We start from the raw sequence: 18842 nt of genomic DNA on the forward strand, positions 1-18842 counted from the left end.
GAAAAAGTTCACGCTGGCTATGATTGACAGGTGTCACAATGCATAGGGCATCTCAGCTGCGTATGGGGCCGTGTAGCCGCAGATCAGTCAGAGTGTCCATGATGGCCCCCTGTCTACCGCAGAAAGCGCCTACAATGGGCACGCGAGCGTCGGAACCGGACCATGGAACAATGGAAGAAGGTGGCCTGGTCTGATGAATAACATCTTTTACATCATGTGGATGGCCGGATGCATGTGTGTCATTGACCTGGGGAAGAGATGGCACCAGGATGCACTATGGGAAAAAGGCAAGCTGGGGGAGGCAGTGTGATGCTCTGGGCAATGTTCTGCTGGGAAACCTTGATGGGTCAGAGCTGTTTTGGTGGCACGAGGGGGACCTACACCATATTAGGCAGGGGGTTTTAATGTTTTGGCTGATCGGTGGGTGTGTGTGTGTGTGTGTGTGTGTGTGTGTGTGTGTGTGTGTGTATACACAGCATTTATTGACAGCTGATGATTGCTTATGGCATGAAACAGACTTGTACTGTCTCATAAAGAATGTACTTGACTCACTGGATTTTATGTTTTATATATATATATATATATAGAAGAGAGGACAAAACAATTGTCCAAAACAATTTCAACTAGTGCTGATAATGATGAGAAGACAAAAGAGAGGAGGGAAGGAGAGAAACGTCTTATACTTATACCATGACTGAACAATTTCTGTCCTCTCAAACAGAAACAGAAGACAAGTTTAGGGAGCCTCCCCAGCAGAGAGAGGTACAACCATCTTTCCACTGCTTTTATTTAGATGGGAAAGCGAGGCAGCAGCCTATTAACGCTGCCAATCTCTCCCTCCTCGGTCTTATCCAGCTGCATCACAAACACCCGAGAACAGCAATGAGACCCAAATGAACTCCCCTGACCCCCCCCTCCATTTCTACTGCTCTTAAAATGAGGGAGGTTAAGAGAGAGCATTTTGTAGCTACCAAGATCCCCCCCCCCCCCATCTCTCATCTCCACCCACAGACAGAATATATTTTGGAGCGTACTGTTATTTGGAGGCTATTGTTGTCTCTCTGCACTCGATACAATTACCGCACAGGGCTAGCTAACATGCTTTCCCGCTCCGTCCTTTTGTTCCATCTCCTCCTGACTTAATAGACGCTTTCAGCTAAAAGCTCTTATTCCTCGTTCACATGTTACAATCCATTTTCTAACCCTCCACCACACGCTGGTGCCGCCCTTCTCACCCCCCTCCTCACCCTCGGTGTACCACTCACCACTTTTCCCCCATGCCCAGGCTCACGAGGCATGGGCGGAGAGACAGCTCTGAGTCAGCCAGTGGTCAGTATGTGTGAAGAGCGAGTGAGAGAAGAGGAGTGTGCGCCATCTAAATGTGGAGCTGTGAGAGATTACATGACGGTGTGGATTTGACTGTATACAGGTGTGTGTGTTGTGTGTGTGTGTTAGGCAACAGCACCTGTCATCACAGTCAACCTTTTCTGTCACCTGTGGCTGAAAAACTGGATACCGAAAGCATGTGTGAGAGAAAGGGGGGGGGGCGAGAGAGCGATGGTGAGGAGAAAAGACAATAACATGCATTTAAAAGAGAGAAACAGGAAGAGAAAGAGAGACAGGCAGTAGAAGAGAGAAGGATGCAGACAAAATGGTAAGACTGCAGTTATGCAGGTGTGGCGGGGGGGGGGGGTTGATTTGCTATTTGCCTATAAAAGGAACGAGGGACAACATCAGCAATGCTGCGAAGAGCTTAGACACAGAAGCAGAGAGAGGAGGGCGCATGCTATCAGGCATTTCTAGCAGGCAAGCAAACCAAGGCACCAAACGAGACCGGGCAGTATTTAATAAATACATTTGTTTAATGCTCCATAATAATCACATGACATAACAATCACATGACATCTCTGTGAGGCGGTGATATAAAACAAAATTCAACATCAGACACCCGTTAAGACAGAAACAAATTCAAATGACAAGTTCATGGGGTTTCACTCTAAACCTCGTTGTGCCGGTTTACATCAGATCATTCTCCTCTCCTCTGACCCCTTCAAATCACCTGACGGCACCGATGGTTTTGACAGGCTTCACTAAACACCCTTCATGCTGCGTCATAGGAAGTGATGCTTCATTAATCTGGAATACAAACTTCATCTCATCTTCCCCCCAGTGGCTGAGAAGTTTAGTCAAATATTGGTGTTGCCATAGCAGTAAACACAAAATATGATCACGAATAAAATAATAAAATGAAAAAAAGAATTGAGATGGACATTGTGATTTCATTAAGTTATATAACACTGTTATCAGATGAAATGCACCCGTCTGCAGGAATTTCAGTGAGGAAGACGGGGATGGTGTTTGTATCCTCGCTGTCTTTCTTATACGTTTGACTTTATAATTGGCTACTTTGCATGTTTTAAGGTCGCTAGGACATGGCCCTAACTTGCTCCACAGATCACAAAGTAAACTTTAAATTCAACGTGGTAAAAGATCAGAGCCTGCGCTTTTCCGTAACACCAGTGACGAATAATAAAACTGTCGTGATATCTTGTCGGTACCTGGCAAACACCTGGAACCAGTCAGAGTTGACTGGTTCCAGGTGTTTCTTAAAAGCAGGTATGTGAGACTAAAATGGCGATCCGCCTGATGTTTTATGCATGTTCTGCTGTCAAATCCTGACAACATTTATAACCGAGTTTGAATTCACAAGGAGTCGCCACAAATTTTGCAAATGACATCCTTTTAATGAAAATAAAACAAGGGACAAAATCACATTCAGTTGAAGAATTTTTCCTCTAAAATGTGTTGCAATTAAAATTGAATCGGGTGGACAATTGAAATAAAAAATAAATAAAAAGCAACACAGGGCCAGCCTTCCAAAAGAAAGAAAGAAAAAAAAGACCCATCTTACACCCAAATTACATTCAAACAGTTGCTAAAACAGGCCGTGCCTACATTTCCTGTCTCTTTAAAATCCATCTTGAGAAATAAGTTGGTCCAGTTACATTACATTACATTAACATGAAACATATCGTTATCATCATAACACTGTTGTCTACGCCAATAAAAAAAAAATCCAGTCGCAGGCTTGGGTGTAAGAAACCAATCACTGTCCTGGTCATTTTCCCAGTCCACAACTTCCCAGGTCTTGCTGTAATGCCATCACTGTGAGTTTCATGGTGTTATGTCGGTAACGGGCGGGGTCAGTGGTTGACCTCTGAGGTAAGGCCTTGGCTGTACATGTAGGCTTAAAAGTCATGTGGCTGGTCTCAGCGTCTCACATATATCTGTTCTTGATGTACTCCCTGTACATCAACATGTCCTCCCTGCACAGCGCCCTCATCAGGCCCTGGCCGGTCATCACGTGGCTCTCAAACACCTCACGGCTCCCTCTGTCCACCTGCGGAGGACAAACAGCATAGATGCTGTCCTCCTGGAAGGATGACACGGGCTGTCTGGAAAGGAGGGAAAAGAAGGGAGGGAGAGAGAGGGAGAGAGAGAGAGAGAGAGAGAGAGAGAGAGAGAGAGAGAGAGAGAGAGAGAGTTAGAGAGAAGGAAAATATGAGAGTAGGCTGACCAATTTATGGATGCCGAACACCGCCAAACTTGGAAAAATCAACCAGCAGAAGAAACTCAACCAACTCAGGTGCATAAAGACAGCAACGACCAGGCCGTAGCGTGATAAAAAGAAGTGCCAAACTTCATTCAACTGCTCCAAGGTTGACATCTTCACAAGAATCCACTTCAATTACAGTCGTCTCCTGCTAAAGTTCGACAAGAAATGCATCACAATCTTCCATCTAAACTGTGTAGAAGGAAGACTGAATGAAGCATTAAAAAGAGAGATGTAGGGGTGTCTGGGTAGTGTAGTGGTCTATTCCGTTGCCTATCAACACGGGGATCACCGGTTCGAATCCCCGTGTTACCTCTGGCTTGGTTGGGCGTCCCTACAGACACAATTGGTCGTGTCTGTGGATGGGAAGCCGTATGTGGGTATATGTCCTGGTCACTGCACTAGCGCCTCCTCTGGTCAGTCGGGGGCGCCTGTTTGGGGGGGGGACTGGGGGAAATAGCGTGATCCTCCCACGTGCTACGTCCCCCTGGCAAAACTCCTCACTGTCAGGTGAAAAGCAGCTGGCGACTCCACATGTTTCGGAGGAGGCATGTGGTAGTCTGCAGCCCTCCCTGGATTGGCAGAGGGGGCGGAGCAGTGACCAGGACAGCTCGGAAGAGTGGGGTAATTGGCTGGGTACAATTGGGGAGAAAAAAAGGGGGGGGGAAGAGAGATGTTTACAGAAATCCCTCGGATGGGTTGTGAAAGGGGGCACTTTGAGTCAGTAGGAGTTTTTTGTATTTTTTTTAATTTGCAGGATAGACACTAAAGATACTAAGCGGGCCTGGTCTTCCTCTGGGAGGTATTATCGACCCTTGAAGACTCATCGCCATCCCGTCAATCAGCTGGTTAGCAACTCAGCAGCGACAGCTGAGACCCCACTGAGGAAGAGCCTGCGAGTACAGCTGTCTCACACATGAGCCTCAATGTGAGCTGGCTGTCTCACAGACAAAACAAAGATGCTGGTGGCCCAGGGAGAGTCCCTTAGAAAGTCTGCTGAACTATACGAGCATTCACGATGCCTCAGAAGTGGGAAGCGTCACTGCCCTACATGATGAGGGTATATACTGTGTCCACCCTAGTGATGGCTCACGAGACATCACTGTCCTGTGCTTGAGTATTTGAAGACCATTTTAACCGGGAACCATAGCAAATAAGAGATAGGAAAGAAAGCAGCAAGAACACTGAGTGCAGAAAAAAAAAGCATGGATATTTTTAGCAGCTGAAAACTCACTGTGAAAAAACAGTTCAAATATGCAAATGTAACATGTAGTCTGATAAAATGTTGAGAAACAAAGGAGACAGAAATTTTCTTAATCTGACTGACGGAAGTGGAATCAGTGTTTTCTAATGAATAAGAAGCAGTCTGGACTGGTACAGCGTGATGGTCTGCTGTCTGATGTGCATTTAACATGCACTTTCACACGGCACACTGAATTTCAACGGTAAACCATCCATCCACCTATCCATTATCCAAACCACTCATCCCGCTCTCAGGGTCGCGGGATGCTGCAGCCTATCCCAGCAGTCACTGGGTGGCAGGCGGGGAGACACCCTGGACAGGCCGCCAGCCCATCACAGGGTCCACACACACACACACACACACACACACACACACACAGACACACACACACACACACACACACCTAGGGACAATTTAGTACGGCCAGTTCACCTGACCTACATGTCTTTGGACTGGGAGGAAACCGGAGCACCCGGAGGAAACCCACACAGACACGGGGAGAACATGCAAACTCCACACCGAGGACGACCCCCAAGGTTGGACTACCCCGGGGCTCAAACCCAGGACCTTCTTGCTGTGAGGCGACCGCGCTGCACCACCGTGCCACCCCCACGGTTCGTTGATAGCATACATCTGGTTCTTACCCTCCCTTCACCCGAGCTGTTCTTTTAAAAGGCTTTGCGAGAGGATTCCTTCAAATACTTAAAACCCAAGTAAACAGCAAAAACATGAGCTGCCTCGCCACAGAAATACAAAAGGTGCTCTGTGTGAGCAGGAATCCCAAAAGCACAGGCGTCATTGACCGAATGGGTAAATATTTTCTTCGTGCAGTGACCCTGTCCCTAAATGACGTGGCTTTTTCAAATACCAGCTCTACCACATCAGTTAAGATACAGAGCACACGGACAACACATTAACTGGATTAAAACAAGTCTAAAATGTAGGAGGCTTATTATCACACCCACCCTAAGGTGTTTTTTGCAGTTATCTTTGACCATATAATGTCTAATAAATACCCCGAAGAGAGTGTGAAGAACCTACCAACAGCTTTATTTATTTATTATCCCCCCCTTTTTCTCCCCAATTGTATCCAGCCAATTACCCCACTCTTCCGAGCCGTCCCAGTCACTGCTCTGCCCCCCCTCTGCCGATCCGAGGAGGGCTGCAGACTACCACACGCCTCCTCCGATACATGTGGAGTCGCCAGCCGCTTCTTTTCACCGGACAGTGAGGAGTTTCATCAGGAGGATATCGCGCATGGGAGGATCATGCTATTCCCCCCAGTTACCCCTCCCCCCCGAACAGGCGCCCTGACCGATTAGAGCAGGTGTTAGTGCAGCGACCAGGACACATACCCACATCCGCCTTCCCCCCGCAGACACAGCCAATTGTGTCTGTAGGGACGCCCGACCAAGCCGGAGGCAACATGGAGATTCGAACCGGTGAGACCCGTGTTGTTAGGCAACCAAATAGACTGCTACGCTACCCGGATGCCCGAGCTTCACTCATGAATCCTACCCTGTTGCCCAGCTCTGATAAAGAATGCATTTCTCCCGCGCAAAATCTGACGACACTACTCTTTCCAGAGGCACATGCAGGTGTCCTTACTTTCACGGAACATTTCTGCACCTCTCTTTTCCTGTGCAGATGATGTTCGTGTAGCTTTGGGTTTAGTGATTTACCTTTAGCGACAGTACCTAGGTACATAAAACATAAAATATAATGTTCACGGCTCTCGGTAGTGACATATTAACACACACATGCGGCATAGACAGAATTGGATTTTTTTCCCCTTTCGTTTATTGGTCAAGGCATAACCGATATCACGCTGTCAGAAACACAAATTTGATCGCTCCTTTTTGTCACCAACAGTAACCAGTACCGCATATCAATGACCTCTCCTCTTTTACATTCTCAGATGTTTTGTTTTCCCATCCAGTGGCTACCTTGTGTGATCCCAGCACATGGCCAGTGGACCAAAAACACTTTGGATGTTGTAATGGTGGCTCAGAATAGCCTGTTATGCAATAACAGACGCCCCAGCTGGACCCCGTGGGTCAGCCAAGGGGAATGGAGAGACGGAAGGACCGAGGGACGGTGAGATTGGAGGAAGATAGAGGGAGATGAAAATAAACTAGGTACTAGAGAGGAAGGATGAAAAGATAATTTGATTTAATGACTTCGGAGGGAGACCTGAGACGGAGGACTCGAGAGGCTCAACTGAGCTTAACTGAGCTCTTCACCACAAACGTGCACACAAACACGCAAAAATGCATGCAGACATGAGTGTCTCATTTTTTTTTGTTGTATTTTTTTTTTTTTTGCTGGGTGCAACTACTTTGAGAGCGGTGCCAAATCTGTATTAACAAGTACGCCCTTGTACTGCAATCAGCAGTCCAACATCACGCAATTCAAGAAAATGTGTCACGTGTGCCCTCTGGAAATACTAAAGATACAATTGAGAGTGAAAGAAGGATGAAATGGGGAAAATAAAAGATAAAAATGCTGCACATGTGGCACAGCCATGGCCACAGCTTCTGATAAATGCCATCCCTCCCTCGGTTTATTACAACATTTCCATTCTCCCGTCTATGTGATGAGCTGTCTGACCAAGAGTCATGTACCTGCTGGGCCTGGGTAGCATCCATATGTATGGGACAGGCTACCTTTCATAGTACATGACGGCGCCATCCGGATAAAGTGGAGGCGGAAAGATGGTTGTCCTTGGAACTGTTGTTTAAGTGCCCCGTTCGGACCCTACAGTACACTTCCCCTCTGACAGAAATGCAGAAATGATTCACCGCACGTTTGCAAATAATCTATAAAAGCTTTTCAAGGTAGCAACTTGTTAGGCGAGTTGCTATTCAGGCTTACAATAAAGCAAAAAAATATGCGCAAGAGCGTTTCGGTAATCTTAGGGATGAACAGCATTTGGAAGTCAGCATACTGACCTGTAAATGGCAACTTGGCAAATACCATCAGCATTTCCAAGATGCCAGATAAAAGAGCGATGTTCGGAGGATACGTCATCATGTCATTCTGCCACGTGGTTGGTTCAGCCATGGTAACTCGCTTCCCTTCACCTCCCTTGCTCTCAGTACTCTTCAATTTCTCAGTCTGTACCCCTTTCATTGATGTGACCCAATTCCAGTCTTTAACCATTTTTTCTGAAATCCAACAACCCCGGTCTGTAAAAATGTCACTGTAGCCCACCTCCATCTCTGAAAACTGGCCTCATTTCTGTCTGGGTGAGTCTCAGCTGCTTCAGGAGCCCGGCTTCACTGAGACTGCAACAGCAACACGTGGACTTTGAATCAGTCTCTACCAGTAACAACGCTTCCCACACATGTACTTTTTCAAATGCATGTCTGAGTAAGATCGCCGTATGTACACAGACAAAACACCTTTTGTCTCTCTTTGTCTCCCTCATTCTCTCTCTCCTGCACAAATGCTTACTGACTGTCTCACATGCATGCAGACCAAAGTAGAGCAGACCAGATGGAAAAACTAAAAAGCGAACATATTTTTCTGCTTTTCCGTCTTCTCATTCTGTGTTGGCCATTGCATTCTGTCATGTTAAACATTTTATAACCAACCAGAACTTCTCTTTCAGGGCGTCCGGGTGGCGTAGCGGTCTATTCCACTGCCTGCCAACACGGCGACTGCCAGTTCGAATCCCCGTATTACCTACGGCTTGGTCGGGCATCCCAACAGACACAATTGGCCGTGTCTGCGGGTGGGAAGCCAAATGTGGGTATGTGTCCTGGTCGCTGCACCAGCGCCTCCTCTGGTCAGTTGGGGCACCTGGTCGGGGGGGACTGGGGGGAATAGTGTGATCCTCCCATGTGCTACGTCCCCCTGGGGAAATTCTTCACTGTCAGGTGAAAAGAAGCAGCTGGCAAGTCCACATTTATCGGAGGAGATATGTGGTAGTCTGCAGCCCTCCCCGGATTGGCAAAGGGGGTGGAGCAGCAACCAGGACGGTTCGGAAGAGTCGGGTAAGTGGCTGGATACAACTGGGGAGAAAAAGGGGGAAAAGTCTTAAAAAAAAGTTAACCAATTTTTCTGCTTTTCTGTCTTTTCATTCTGTGCTCACCATTGCGTTCTGTCCAGTTAAAACATTTATAACCAATCAGAACTTCTCTTTCAATCTGCCAAGTAGATGTTTTTTTTTTTTAGAGCAAAACTACTCCTTCCCTTTATACTTCATCTCTTGCTTCTGGATCTGCCTCTGCCACTCCAGAGACAGATCCTCTGAAGGGATCATTATCTCATGGCATTTAGAGAGCGGGGTATGGACGTTTTTCTGCATCCTGTTGGGATGTCATTTTTTACTCAATTAAAATTTTTTGAAATTACACCAACAGAGTTACAGCACCTCGCCTGGAAAAGGGAAACCGAGGCTCCCTCCTGGAGCCAGACCTGGGAAGGGAGCTCGCTGGCGGGCGTCTGGTGGCCGGGCCTTGGCCTATGGGGCCCGGTCGGGCCCAGCCTGAAAAAACAACATGGAGCCACCACCCCATGGACCCACCACACGCAGGGATGAGCATTGGGGTAGGCTGCAACACAGGCAGGGCGGTAGGCAAAAGAAGGGACCGGGGTGTGCTGACCTCCGGCGTTGCAGATTGGTCCTCAGGACGTGGAATGTCACCTCTCTGGCAGGGAGGGAGCCTGAGCTGGTGCGGGAGGTGGAGCGGTACCAACTAGATACAGTTGGGCTCACCGCCACACATAGCATGGGCTCTGGTACCAAATTCCTGGAGAGGGGCTCGACTCATTACTTTTCCGGAGTTGACCAAGGTGACAGGCGCTGGGTGGGTGTGGGGATACCCTGGTTGAGCGTCGCCGTGTTGGAGTTCTCCCCGGTGAATGAGAGGGTCGCCTCTATACGACTATGAGTCGCTGGGGGGAAGGCTCTGACTGTTATGTGTGCGTATGCCCCGAATAGCAGTTCGAAGTATCCGGCCTTCTTGGAGTCCCTGGGTGGTGTCCTGAATAGGGCGCCGCCTCGGGACTCTTTCGTTCTGCTGGGGGACTTCAACACTCACATGGGCAATGATGGAGAAACCTGGAGGGGCGTGATTGGGAGGAACGGCCTCCCCGATCTGAACCTGAGCGGTGCCTTGTTATTGGACTTCCAAAAAAAAAAAAAGACCATGGCGGTATTGCAACGAAATAAAAAATGTCAGTATTGCTATCAGCCAAAAGGACAAAGGCAATAAAAAAAATAAATTAAAAAAAACATGTCGGCAAAATGTTCAATATCCTGCAGCCTGAAGATGTGATATTAAAGTAAATGCATACTATTAAAGCTGTGCACCACATGTAAACATGTTGGCCCCTGCTGACCTCATCAACTAGTTTTCTTCCCTTGACTGAATGTTAAGAGGCCTTGCAGTGGTGAAGTCAGCTGATGTAGCCTCTGGCTGTAAACTTGCATGTGGGGACCACTGAAATAAACACTTTCTGTCAACATTTGCAGTTTGAATTCAGAACACAAGGGCAAGAAAACGAAACAACATGAAACAAAATTCATCCATCATCTTGTTCCTGACTCGGGCGGCACGAGGAGCCTCTAAAAGGCGAAACTTGTCACATGGCAACATAAATGATGTGCACTATTCCCTGACGCCGCCCACACGCACACTCAAGATTAAAAAAAACTTTGTCTATCTCATAATGATAGGAAATTGTCTTAGGTTAAGAGCTCACAAACAACATAAAAACATACCCATGAAAGACTCGCATAAAATTGCATTAAAACACAAACTCCCATAAACTAGAGATCTGCACTCAGCTGCATGCAGATCTGCGCCAAGCGCACGTGTCTGCCCTTCCCTACACACACACACAACACACACGCACACACACACACACACACACACACACACACACATACAGACACAAAAACAGTGTTTTTCCTGCCATTACAAGACTTTTGCACAGTGCCCGTCGACTGAAAAAGAAATATGGAAGGGAAAAAAAAGGGTTGTTAATGTGCAGCGATTGAGCTAAAAAAATCTTCCTAATAAAAGTTTTGCTTGTCAGTCCCTGGATGTGCAGCCTCCTAGATGGATCCTTGCACAAAAGCGACCAAGCCTGACGTGAGATGACAGAGATCAGGCTATCACAATTTCAAAGCTCTTATTAAAAGACTTCAGATGTGTTTAACCATCATGGTTTTCATGATACAAAATGAATCAAGGCGAATGGCTGCTCTGCTGATTGACTTTCATTTATAAAAAATGTAAATACACACACAACCGCTATATACTGGGTACAAATTATTATTATTGTTATGATTATAACATAACTATATAATATATTGCATATACATATATAATAGATAACATAAATATATAGTATATATTTTTATTATATTATTTAAGTAATATAAACATAATAGGTGGCACGGTGGCGCAGTGGTTAGCATGGACACCTCACAGCAAGAAGGTTCTGGGTTCGAGCCCCGGGGTAGTCCAACCTTGGGGGTCGTCCTGGGTTGTCCTCTGTGTGGAGTTTACATGTTCTCCCCATGTCCGTGTGGGTTTCCTCCGGGGGCTCCGGTTTCCTCCCACAGTCCAAAGACATGTAGGTCAGGTGAATCGGCCGTACTACATCGTCCCTAGGTGTGTGTGTGTGTGTGTGTGTGTGTGTGTGTGTGTGTGTGTGTGTGTGTGTGTGTGTGTGTGTGTGTGTGTGTGTGTGTGTGTGTGTGTGTGTGTGTGTTGGCTCTGTGTGATGGCCTGGCGGCCTGTCCAGGGTGTCTCCCTGCCTGCCACCCAATGACTGCTGGGATAGGCTCCAACATCCCTAAGACCCTGAGAGCAGGATAAGCGGTTCGGATAATGGATGGATGGATAAGCATAATACGTTATAAACTTATAATATATATATATGTAAGTTCTCTTATTGGCCAGAGATGCTCTGAAGTGTCTGTCTGATGGGAACAGCTGGAAGGAGTGGTGAAGGGGGTGAGAAGGGTCCTTAGTGATGGAGTCTGTCTTTGTTTTTACAGCGTGACTATAAGGGTCTGAGAGTTGGATTTGAGGGGTGCCAATAATTTTGGTTGCATGCTTGATGAGTCTTATGAGTTTTTCTGGCTTTTCTCTGAGGAAGTTGTACCAGGATGTAATGTTGAATGTGAGGACTGATTCGATGAGTGACCGGTATCCTGCTGTTAAAATATCCTGTCTGACATTAAAACCTTTCAACCTCCTCAGGAGAAACGAGCACTGTTGGGCTTTTTAGTAAACCTCGTCCGTATGTTGTGTGAAGGACAGATGGTGGTCGATCTCTGTGCTCAGGTACTTGAAGAGCTCAACCTGTTCCACCATCTGCCCCTCCAGCCCGAGTGGTCCAGAGAGAGGCTGTGGGGTGTCAGGTGCCTGGTTGCCCCCTGCAACACAGCTCTTTGATCTGACGGATGTGCAGTTCCAGGGAGCTCTCCTGGAACCAGAGAACCATGGTGTCCACATGGGTCACCAAGGCCATGTCATCAGCACATATAAAAAGTGACAGTCCACTGCTATTGCAAGTGATTTTGTTTGTGTATATGGAGAAGAGGATGGGTGACAAGTCCCTGTGGGACCCCGGTATTTAAAACAATATTGCTTGATTTAAAACCGTTCACTCTGACATGTTGGAGTATATCCTTCAAAAATCTTTAATCCATAAAACCAATGTTGTGTCGACTTGTAGTTCTTGGAGGTGCTGCAGAAGTGTCTTTGTGTTACTGGATTAAAAGCAGATGGATTAAAAGCAGATTCATGGACTTTTCATCCCTTTTCAGTATTCACCAACCACTCTTGTGTGTGATGCTGCACGTTTGTTTACTCACAAGCATCTCATCACCCAATGCCCTGCACCCACACTGATATGTGACAAAAAGACATGTCTCCTTGTCATTTAGTGTCTTCCAGCAATGGAGCCTCAGGTCTGGGAAATGTATTACTCCTCTGACATACTCCTCCTGTCCTAAATGGTGACAAGTATGGATGGAGACTCGACAGATGGCAGAGTACACTGTTGAAAAATGGTCAAAAAGTGTCCCAAAGATGCACACACATCCAACAATGTTCTTCAGGTGCAGGGTCAAGGAAATCAAACATGATTCAGAAAAAAATAGGACTTGCTGAATAAGTCAAATGGTCTAAAATAGATCTATTCCAGCATGGTAGGCCTACTACACGTTTCGATGGGACAGTCTTCATCAGAACCACACTAATGGTGAAGCCGACTAAACACCCAAGAATGTACAGACCACTGATATGTGAACTTGTGAATACAACAGTCTGTATGCATCATGTCTTCAGCAGCCCTGTGTGTGTGCATGTGTGTGTAAGTGTGTGTGCACGTTAGTAAACGGAGAATGCAGGTATCATGGTAGGTATAAAAATAGAGAGACTGAAGCGAAGGCCAGGGAAATAAAGTGAAGAGGAGACACCATTATCTAACTATAACCAATCAACCAAAAGTATGTATAAACCCCTACTAATTAGTGGATTTGACTATTTCAGCCACATCCATTGCTAGTAGATGCATAAAATTCTGCAGTGATGAATCACGCTTCACTATCTGACAGTCTAACAGATCAATCTGGATTTGGCAGATGCCAGGAAAACGCTATCTGCCCGAATGCATAGTGCCAACTGTGAAGGTTGATGGAGGAGGAATAATTGTTTGGGGCTATTTTTATGCCTTGGGCTAGGCCCCTTAGTTCCTGTGAGGGGAAATCTTAATGCTACAGAATACAATGACATTCTAGAGAATTGTGTGCTTCCAACTTTGTGGCAACAGTTTGGGGAAGACCCTTTCCTGTTTCAGCATGGCAATGCCCCTGTGCACATAGCGAGGTCCATAAAGACATGGTTTGCTGAGTTTGGTGTAGAAGAATTTGACTGGCCTGCAGAGAGCCCTGACCTCAATCCTGTCCAACACCCTTTTAATGAATTAGAACACCGACTGTGAGTCAGGCCTTCTCCCCAACATGAGTGCCCAACCTCACTGATGCTCGGGTGGCTGAATGGGAGTGAATCCCTGAAGCCATGCTCCAAAATCTAGTGGAAGGCCTTCCCAGAAGAGTAGAGGCTCTTATAGCAGCAATGGGGGACCGACTCCATATTAATGCCCATGGTTTTGGGATGAGATGTCCAACAAGTACATATGGGTGTGATGTTTGGGTGTCTTCGTACTTTTGGTTGTATAGTGTATCTCATTCTCATATGCCTTCATTTATCCCTGACACGACTTCAAATAAGCACTGTGGCCGAAGTTGTAGTCATGGTACAACAGTAACTAATGTTTGAGAGAGAGACAGAAAGAGGGAGAGACTGCGAGGAAGAGAAAAATAAGAAGAATTCAAAATAATGAATCTTGGGAGTGCCCTCCAGGAGGCTTTTGTCATAGAGATGATGTGTGTGTATGTGTGTGTACACCGCCTGTTTGAGTAGGAATCGGTGTGAGAGAGCAGGGCGTACGAGAAAGCAGTTGCTCAGTAAGTCCGTATAGCTGCACATTGCCCCTCCACGTGTAGGGGGGCAATGTGCAGACTTTTTAATCTCTTTAAGGAAAATCATCCATCTATCTATCCATCCACAGTCCACTGGATCATGGCAGGAAAAAGAGCAGGCGGATGAAGGATTGTCAGATGGGGAGGTTGGGGTATGGATGGTATGGATGATGTGAGCAGGAGAAAGAAGGAGTAAAGCACTTGAAGCTTAAGCAGTAAACAGCTAGAAACCTCCCTGAAGACTAGTGAGTGAAAAAAGCCCTCTCTCATCCCAAGGTCGTTGGAAATGTTGGAGTGGGTTTTTGAAGGGGCTGAATCATAAAAATAAATCAGCACCGGGATTACACGTCTTGACTCAACACTTGGCATTACACGTGAGCGTGTGTGTGTGTCACATGTTCCACTCACAGGCAGATGATGTTGGCCAGATGTATGGGTTCGGTTCTCTCCACCTTGTGTTGGTTCTGGCCCAGACGTGCAAATCTGCAGACATATGTACACACACACAGTCAAGAAGCATAAACGAGTAAATTGAAACAGACAAATATTCCTGTTCAATAAGGCAAAACACTATATGGACATCTGTCTGCCATGCTCCTTTCCCATCCTTATATGTGAAGTACAGGGCTCAAAGCCTATCTACAGACAGTGCATGAACTAGGACAGACAGTGTCATACCTTGTTACTGAGTACAAATGTTGAGTGTTAAAGTTGTTGCAGCAGCTCAAAGTAGCAGGAGAAATGTCTATGATCTATCCAAGTGGGACTTCTGGGGGCTGAACGCTGAGCTGTTCATATTTCTGTTGTACTTGGAATGGTTGAATGTGTTGGTAATTTTTTTGTTTTCATTTTCAAGCCTCTCAAGCTTCACTCACCACTTTAATTTTATGTCAATTGGAGCAATACTTTTTAGTGTTAATATAATCATTAGCATCACTTTGAAAATCCAACTAAACATCTTTGGAGACATTTCAAAAGAATGTAATATGGTACAAAAAAAACTTGAATGAATGTGCATTAGCTATTTTTTTTTTGTGGATTTTTTTCCTCCCTAATTGTATCTGGCCAATTTTCCCACTCTTCTGAGCCATCCCCGTCGCTGCTCCACCCCCCATGCCGATCCAGGGAGGGCTGCAGACTACCACATGCCTCCTCCGATGCATGTGGAGTCACCAGCCGCTTCTTTTCATCTGACTGTGAGGAGTTTCACCAGGGGGAGGTAGCGCATGGGAGGATCACGCTATTCTCCCCAGTCCCCCCCCCCTGAACAGGTGCCCCGACCGACCAGAGGAGGCGCTAGTGCAGCGACCAGGACACACACCCACATCCGGCTTCCCACCCACAGACACAGACAATTGTGTCTGTAGGGATGCCCAACCAAGCCGGAGGTAACATAGGGACTCCAACTGGTGATCCCTGTGTTGGTAGGCAATGGAATATACCGCTACGCTACCCAGACGCCCTGCATTAGCTGTTTTTTTGTTATGTTAAGTATCCACCTTTGTTTCTGAATGTGCCCTGTGGGAGCATACTAACACTCCTTGAAGATGCATAAAGTGTTGTTTGTTTAACTTTTTCTCCCTCTACCGCTGTGTCTGCTGGCATCTCATTTTCACATTAGACACTGACAAGACATCACTATCAAGAGCAATGTTTGGTTTGACTGAGATAGACAGAGGTGGTCTTAAGCTTAGATATATTTATATTTCCCTTCGGTTAGTGGATGTTTTTGTTTCTAAGCACGCATTCCTCCATGTTAATTTGTAGAAGGTCAAACACTGTTTGACATAAGATTAAGGCTTATCAACACTGCTGCTTTGGTCTCACAGGTTTGTCCTTATTTCATTTATTGATAAGTACACTTCTGTACTTCCATTCCCTTTCCCCCGCCTCTCGATGCTCTGGCACACCTACACTAAATGCACTCAACCTGGAATGCACTCTTGGATATGATATGATTACCTATGATGCCACATGGTAAGATTTCAATTTATCGGCTAATTGCTGACTCTCTTTTAAGTTACTTTAGATAAAAGCATCCGCTAAATGAGTAACTGTAAATGTAACTGCCAGACTTTCAATGATTTATAATTACAACAAAAGAAAACTACAAAAGTAATACTCCACATTAGCAACCATCATCTCTCATTCAAATTGAAGCGGAGCACAGAGAGCACGACATACATATTAATAGAGTTAATGGGGCGTCCGGGTGGCGCGGCGGTCTATTTCATTGCCTACCAGTGCGGGGATCGCTGGTTTGAATCTCTGTGTTACCTCTGGCTTGGTCAGGCATCCCTACAGACACAATTGGCCGTATCTAAGGGTGTGACGCCGGATGTGGGTATGTGTCCTGGTCGCTGCACTAGTGCCTCCTCTGGTCGGTCAGGGCACCTGTTCGGGGGGGGGGGACTGGGGGGAATAGCGTGATTCTCCCATGGGCTACATCCCCCTGGTGAAACTCCTCACTGTCAGGTGAAAAGAAGCGGCTGGTGACTCCCCATGTATCGGAGGAAGCATGTGGTAGTCTGCAGCCCTCCCCAGATCAGCACAGGGGGTGGAGCAGCGACTGGGACGGCTTGGAAGAGTGGGGTAATTGGCTAGATACAATTGGGGAGAAAAAGGGGGGGAAAAAATCTAAAATAAATAAATAGAGCGAATGTTTTGTGATTATATACCTGTCACTGCCAAGTATAACAGGCCTTTTTATCATGCCATTTGAAAATTTGACTCCGCAATGCATTCCAATAGCTTAAAATTGTCTTAAGATGACTGTTTACCATTCAATCAATCAATCAATCAATCAATCAATCAATCAATCAATCAATCAAGTTGTATTTTTTATAGCGCTTTTCCATTCATGGTGTACTCTGTCCTGCGTGCTGCAATGTTCATGTGATGTCATATAACTGCCTCTCATTGAAGTAAAGGTTGACGAATTCTGCCCAAGTTTACTAGTTGGAAGTTGAGTACAATTGAACGGCATTGAATGACTTTCAGTTGCACCTTCCCTAGTAGGAGCTTGGATATTTTACTTTCCGAGCTGTCTGGAAGGCACCATAAATTAGTCTTTTTTTTTGATCTTGCAAAACAGCTGACCGTATTCAATTACCTGGTTGAAAAGAAGATCAACAGTGTTGTGCAGCTAAAAGGACCAGACTGAGAACCACTGTGCCAGATGACCATCAAAGCTATTGAGTGGAAAGTGTGAGCAAAAGAGAGGCGGAAGTTGAAAGGACAGGAAGAAAAAGAGACCTGAACAAAGACAGGATAATGTCAGAGCTGCAAGCCACACAGTGGGGTTTCGAATTGACAGCATCCCTTTACCAAAATCGTCCCGGTCACCCTGAGGAGAGAGCTGACACTAAGTGTCCGTTGCTTCCCTATCATGGAGGCAACGGTAGGTGGACCTGCAGTTACAAAGACAACGTCCGCTTCAAGGCATCTAGAGAGCAAGGCCAGAGTCCTTCCATCCTCAAGAAATTGACTTCAATGTAGTAAAAGAAAACATGCTAGTAACATACTGACAGCTAAAGGCCAAACAAAAAATGTCTTGATGCTTGCTCAATAATCCAGGTAAGGAAATCCCAGAAAGTTCTCAAGACATTTTGACTCACTTCTGCGAGGATTGCCTTAAAATTGTACATGAGTATGAGTGGACAGCACCTAAGATGGGCGACTACAGGAACCACCTGAAATTCAGCATCAGGTGCAGACAAAGCGGGATTACACCTAAGAGCCTACAAATGAAATCTTCTGTCAAGGGCCACCAGGCTAGCAAGATCCTCCAGAAGGCACAGAGCCAGTTGTTGAACAAACGGGTGCGACAAACTAATTTTACCATCGACGTTCTGAAAGCCAAAGAGGAGCAGATCCAACAGAGACTTACGTCACGTCTAGATCAGATCATGTTCCAACATGTGATTGAGTTCACGGAGAACGCTCGTCTAGCACAACATGGCGAGTCAAAAACCAGGCATCAAAAGAAGTTCGACCTACTTGCTGCAAGCCAGAGACGTCGGCAGACAATGGACAGTGCCCTCAACAGCAGGCAGAGAGATGGACGCCAGACACACGCCGGAAATAAGGGTGGAGAATCTGTCCAATAGACGACTGACCCAGGCGGATAAAGATATCCTTGCTAATGGGCTGAATTTTGCTGCCACGCCGAGGCAAATCCCACTAGTGGAACTGATCACAGCCACAGAATCAGCGATCTGTAACAAAATCATGGACCTGGAAGCAGAGCAACTGCGGATGGAAGTTTCAGCGTGCCTCAGCAACACAAAGCCGCTGCTGTCCAACATCAGCAGACAAGAGGAATGCACTCACCTCTCTCAGTCGTAAGTGCATTCAATAATGACAATAGCATCATCAATCTTCCAGCGGACAAAGGTAGGTAGATGCACTGTTTTATTAAACCTGACAGACAATGATGGGAAATTTATGACGTTACTTAGCGACATGAATATTTA

General features: G+C 46.2%; 1 protein-coding gene across 2 annotated transcripts in view; it reads right to left on the minus strand.

Moving 5' to 3' along the window:
• Positions 1–1872: 1872 nt before the first annotated feature.
• fig4a (FIG4 phosphoinositide 5-phosphatase a) overlaps positions 1873–18842 on the minus strand; it is a 93457-nt gene continuing 76487 nt past the window's right edge. For both annotated transcript variants that reach the window (XM_056294318.1, XM_056294317.1), the window contains 2 exons: positions 14776–14850; positions 1873–3455 (listed from right to left, as the gene is read on the minus strand). In XM_056294318.1, coding sequence (XP_056150293.1) covers positions 3381–3455; positions 14776–14850 — 150 coding nt within the window. In that variant the 3' untranslated portion in view covers positions 1873–3380. The remainder of the gene's footprint in view (positions 3456–14775; positions 14851–18842) is intronic.

This window comes from Lampris incognitus, chromosome 15 (assembly GCF_029633865.1).
Source record: "Lampris incognitus isolate fLamInc1 chromosome 15, fLamInc1.hap2, whole genome shotgun sequence".
Taxonomy (NCBI): Eukaryota; Metazoa; Chordata; class Actinopteri; order Lampriformes; family Lampridae; genus Lampris; species Lampris incognitus.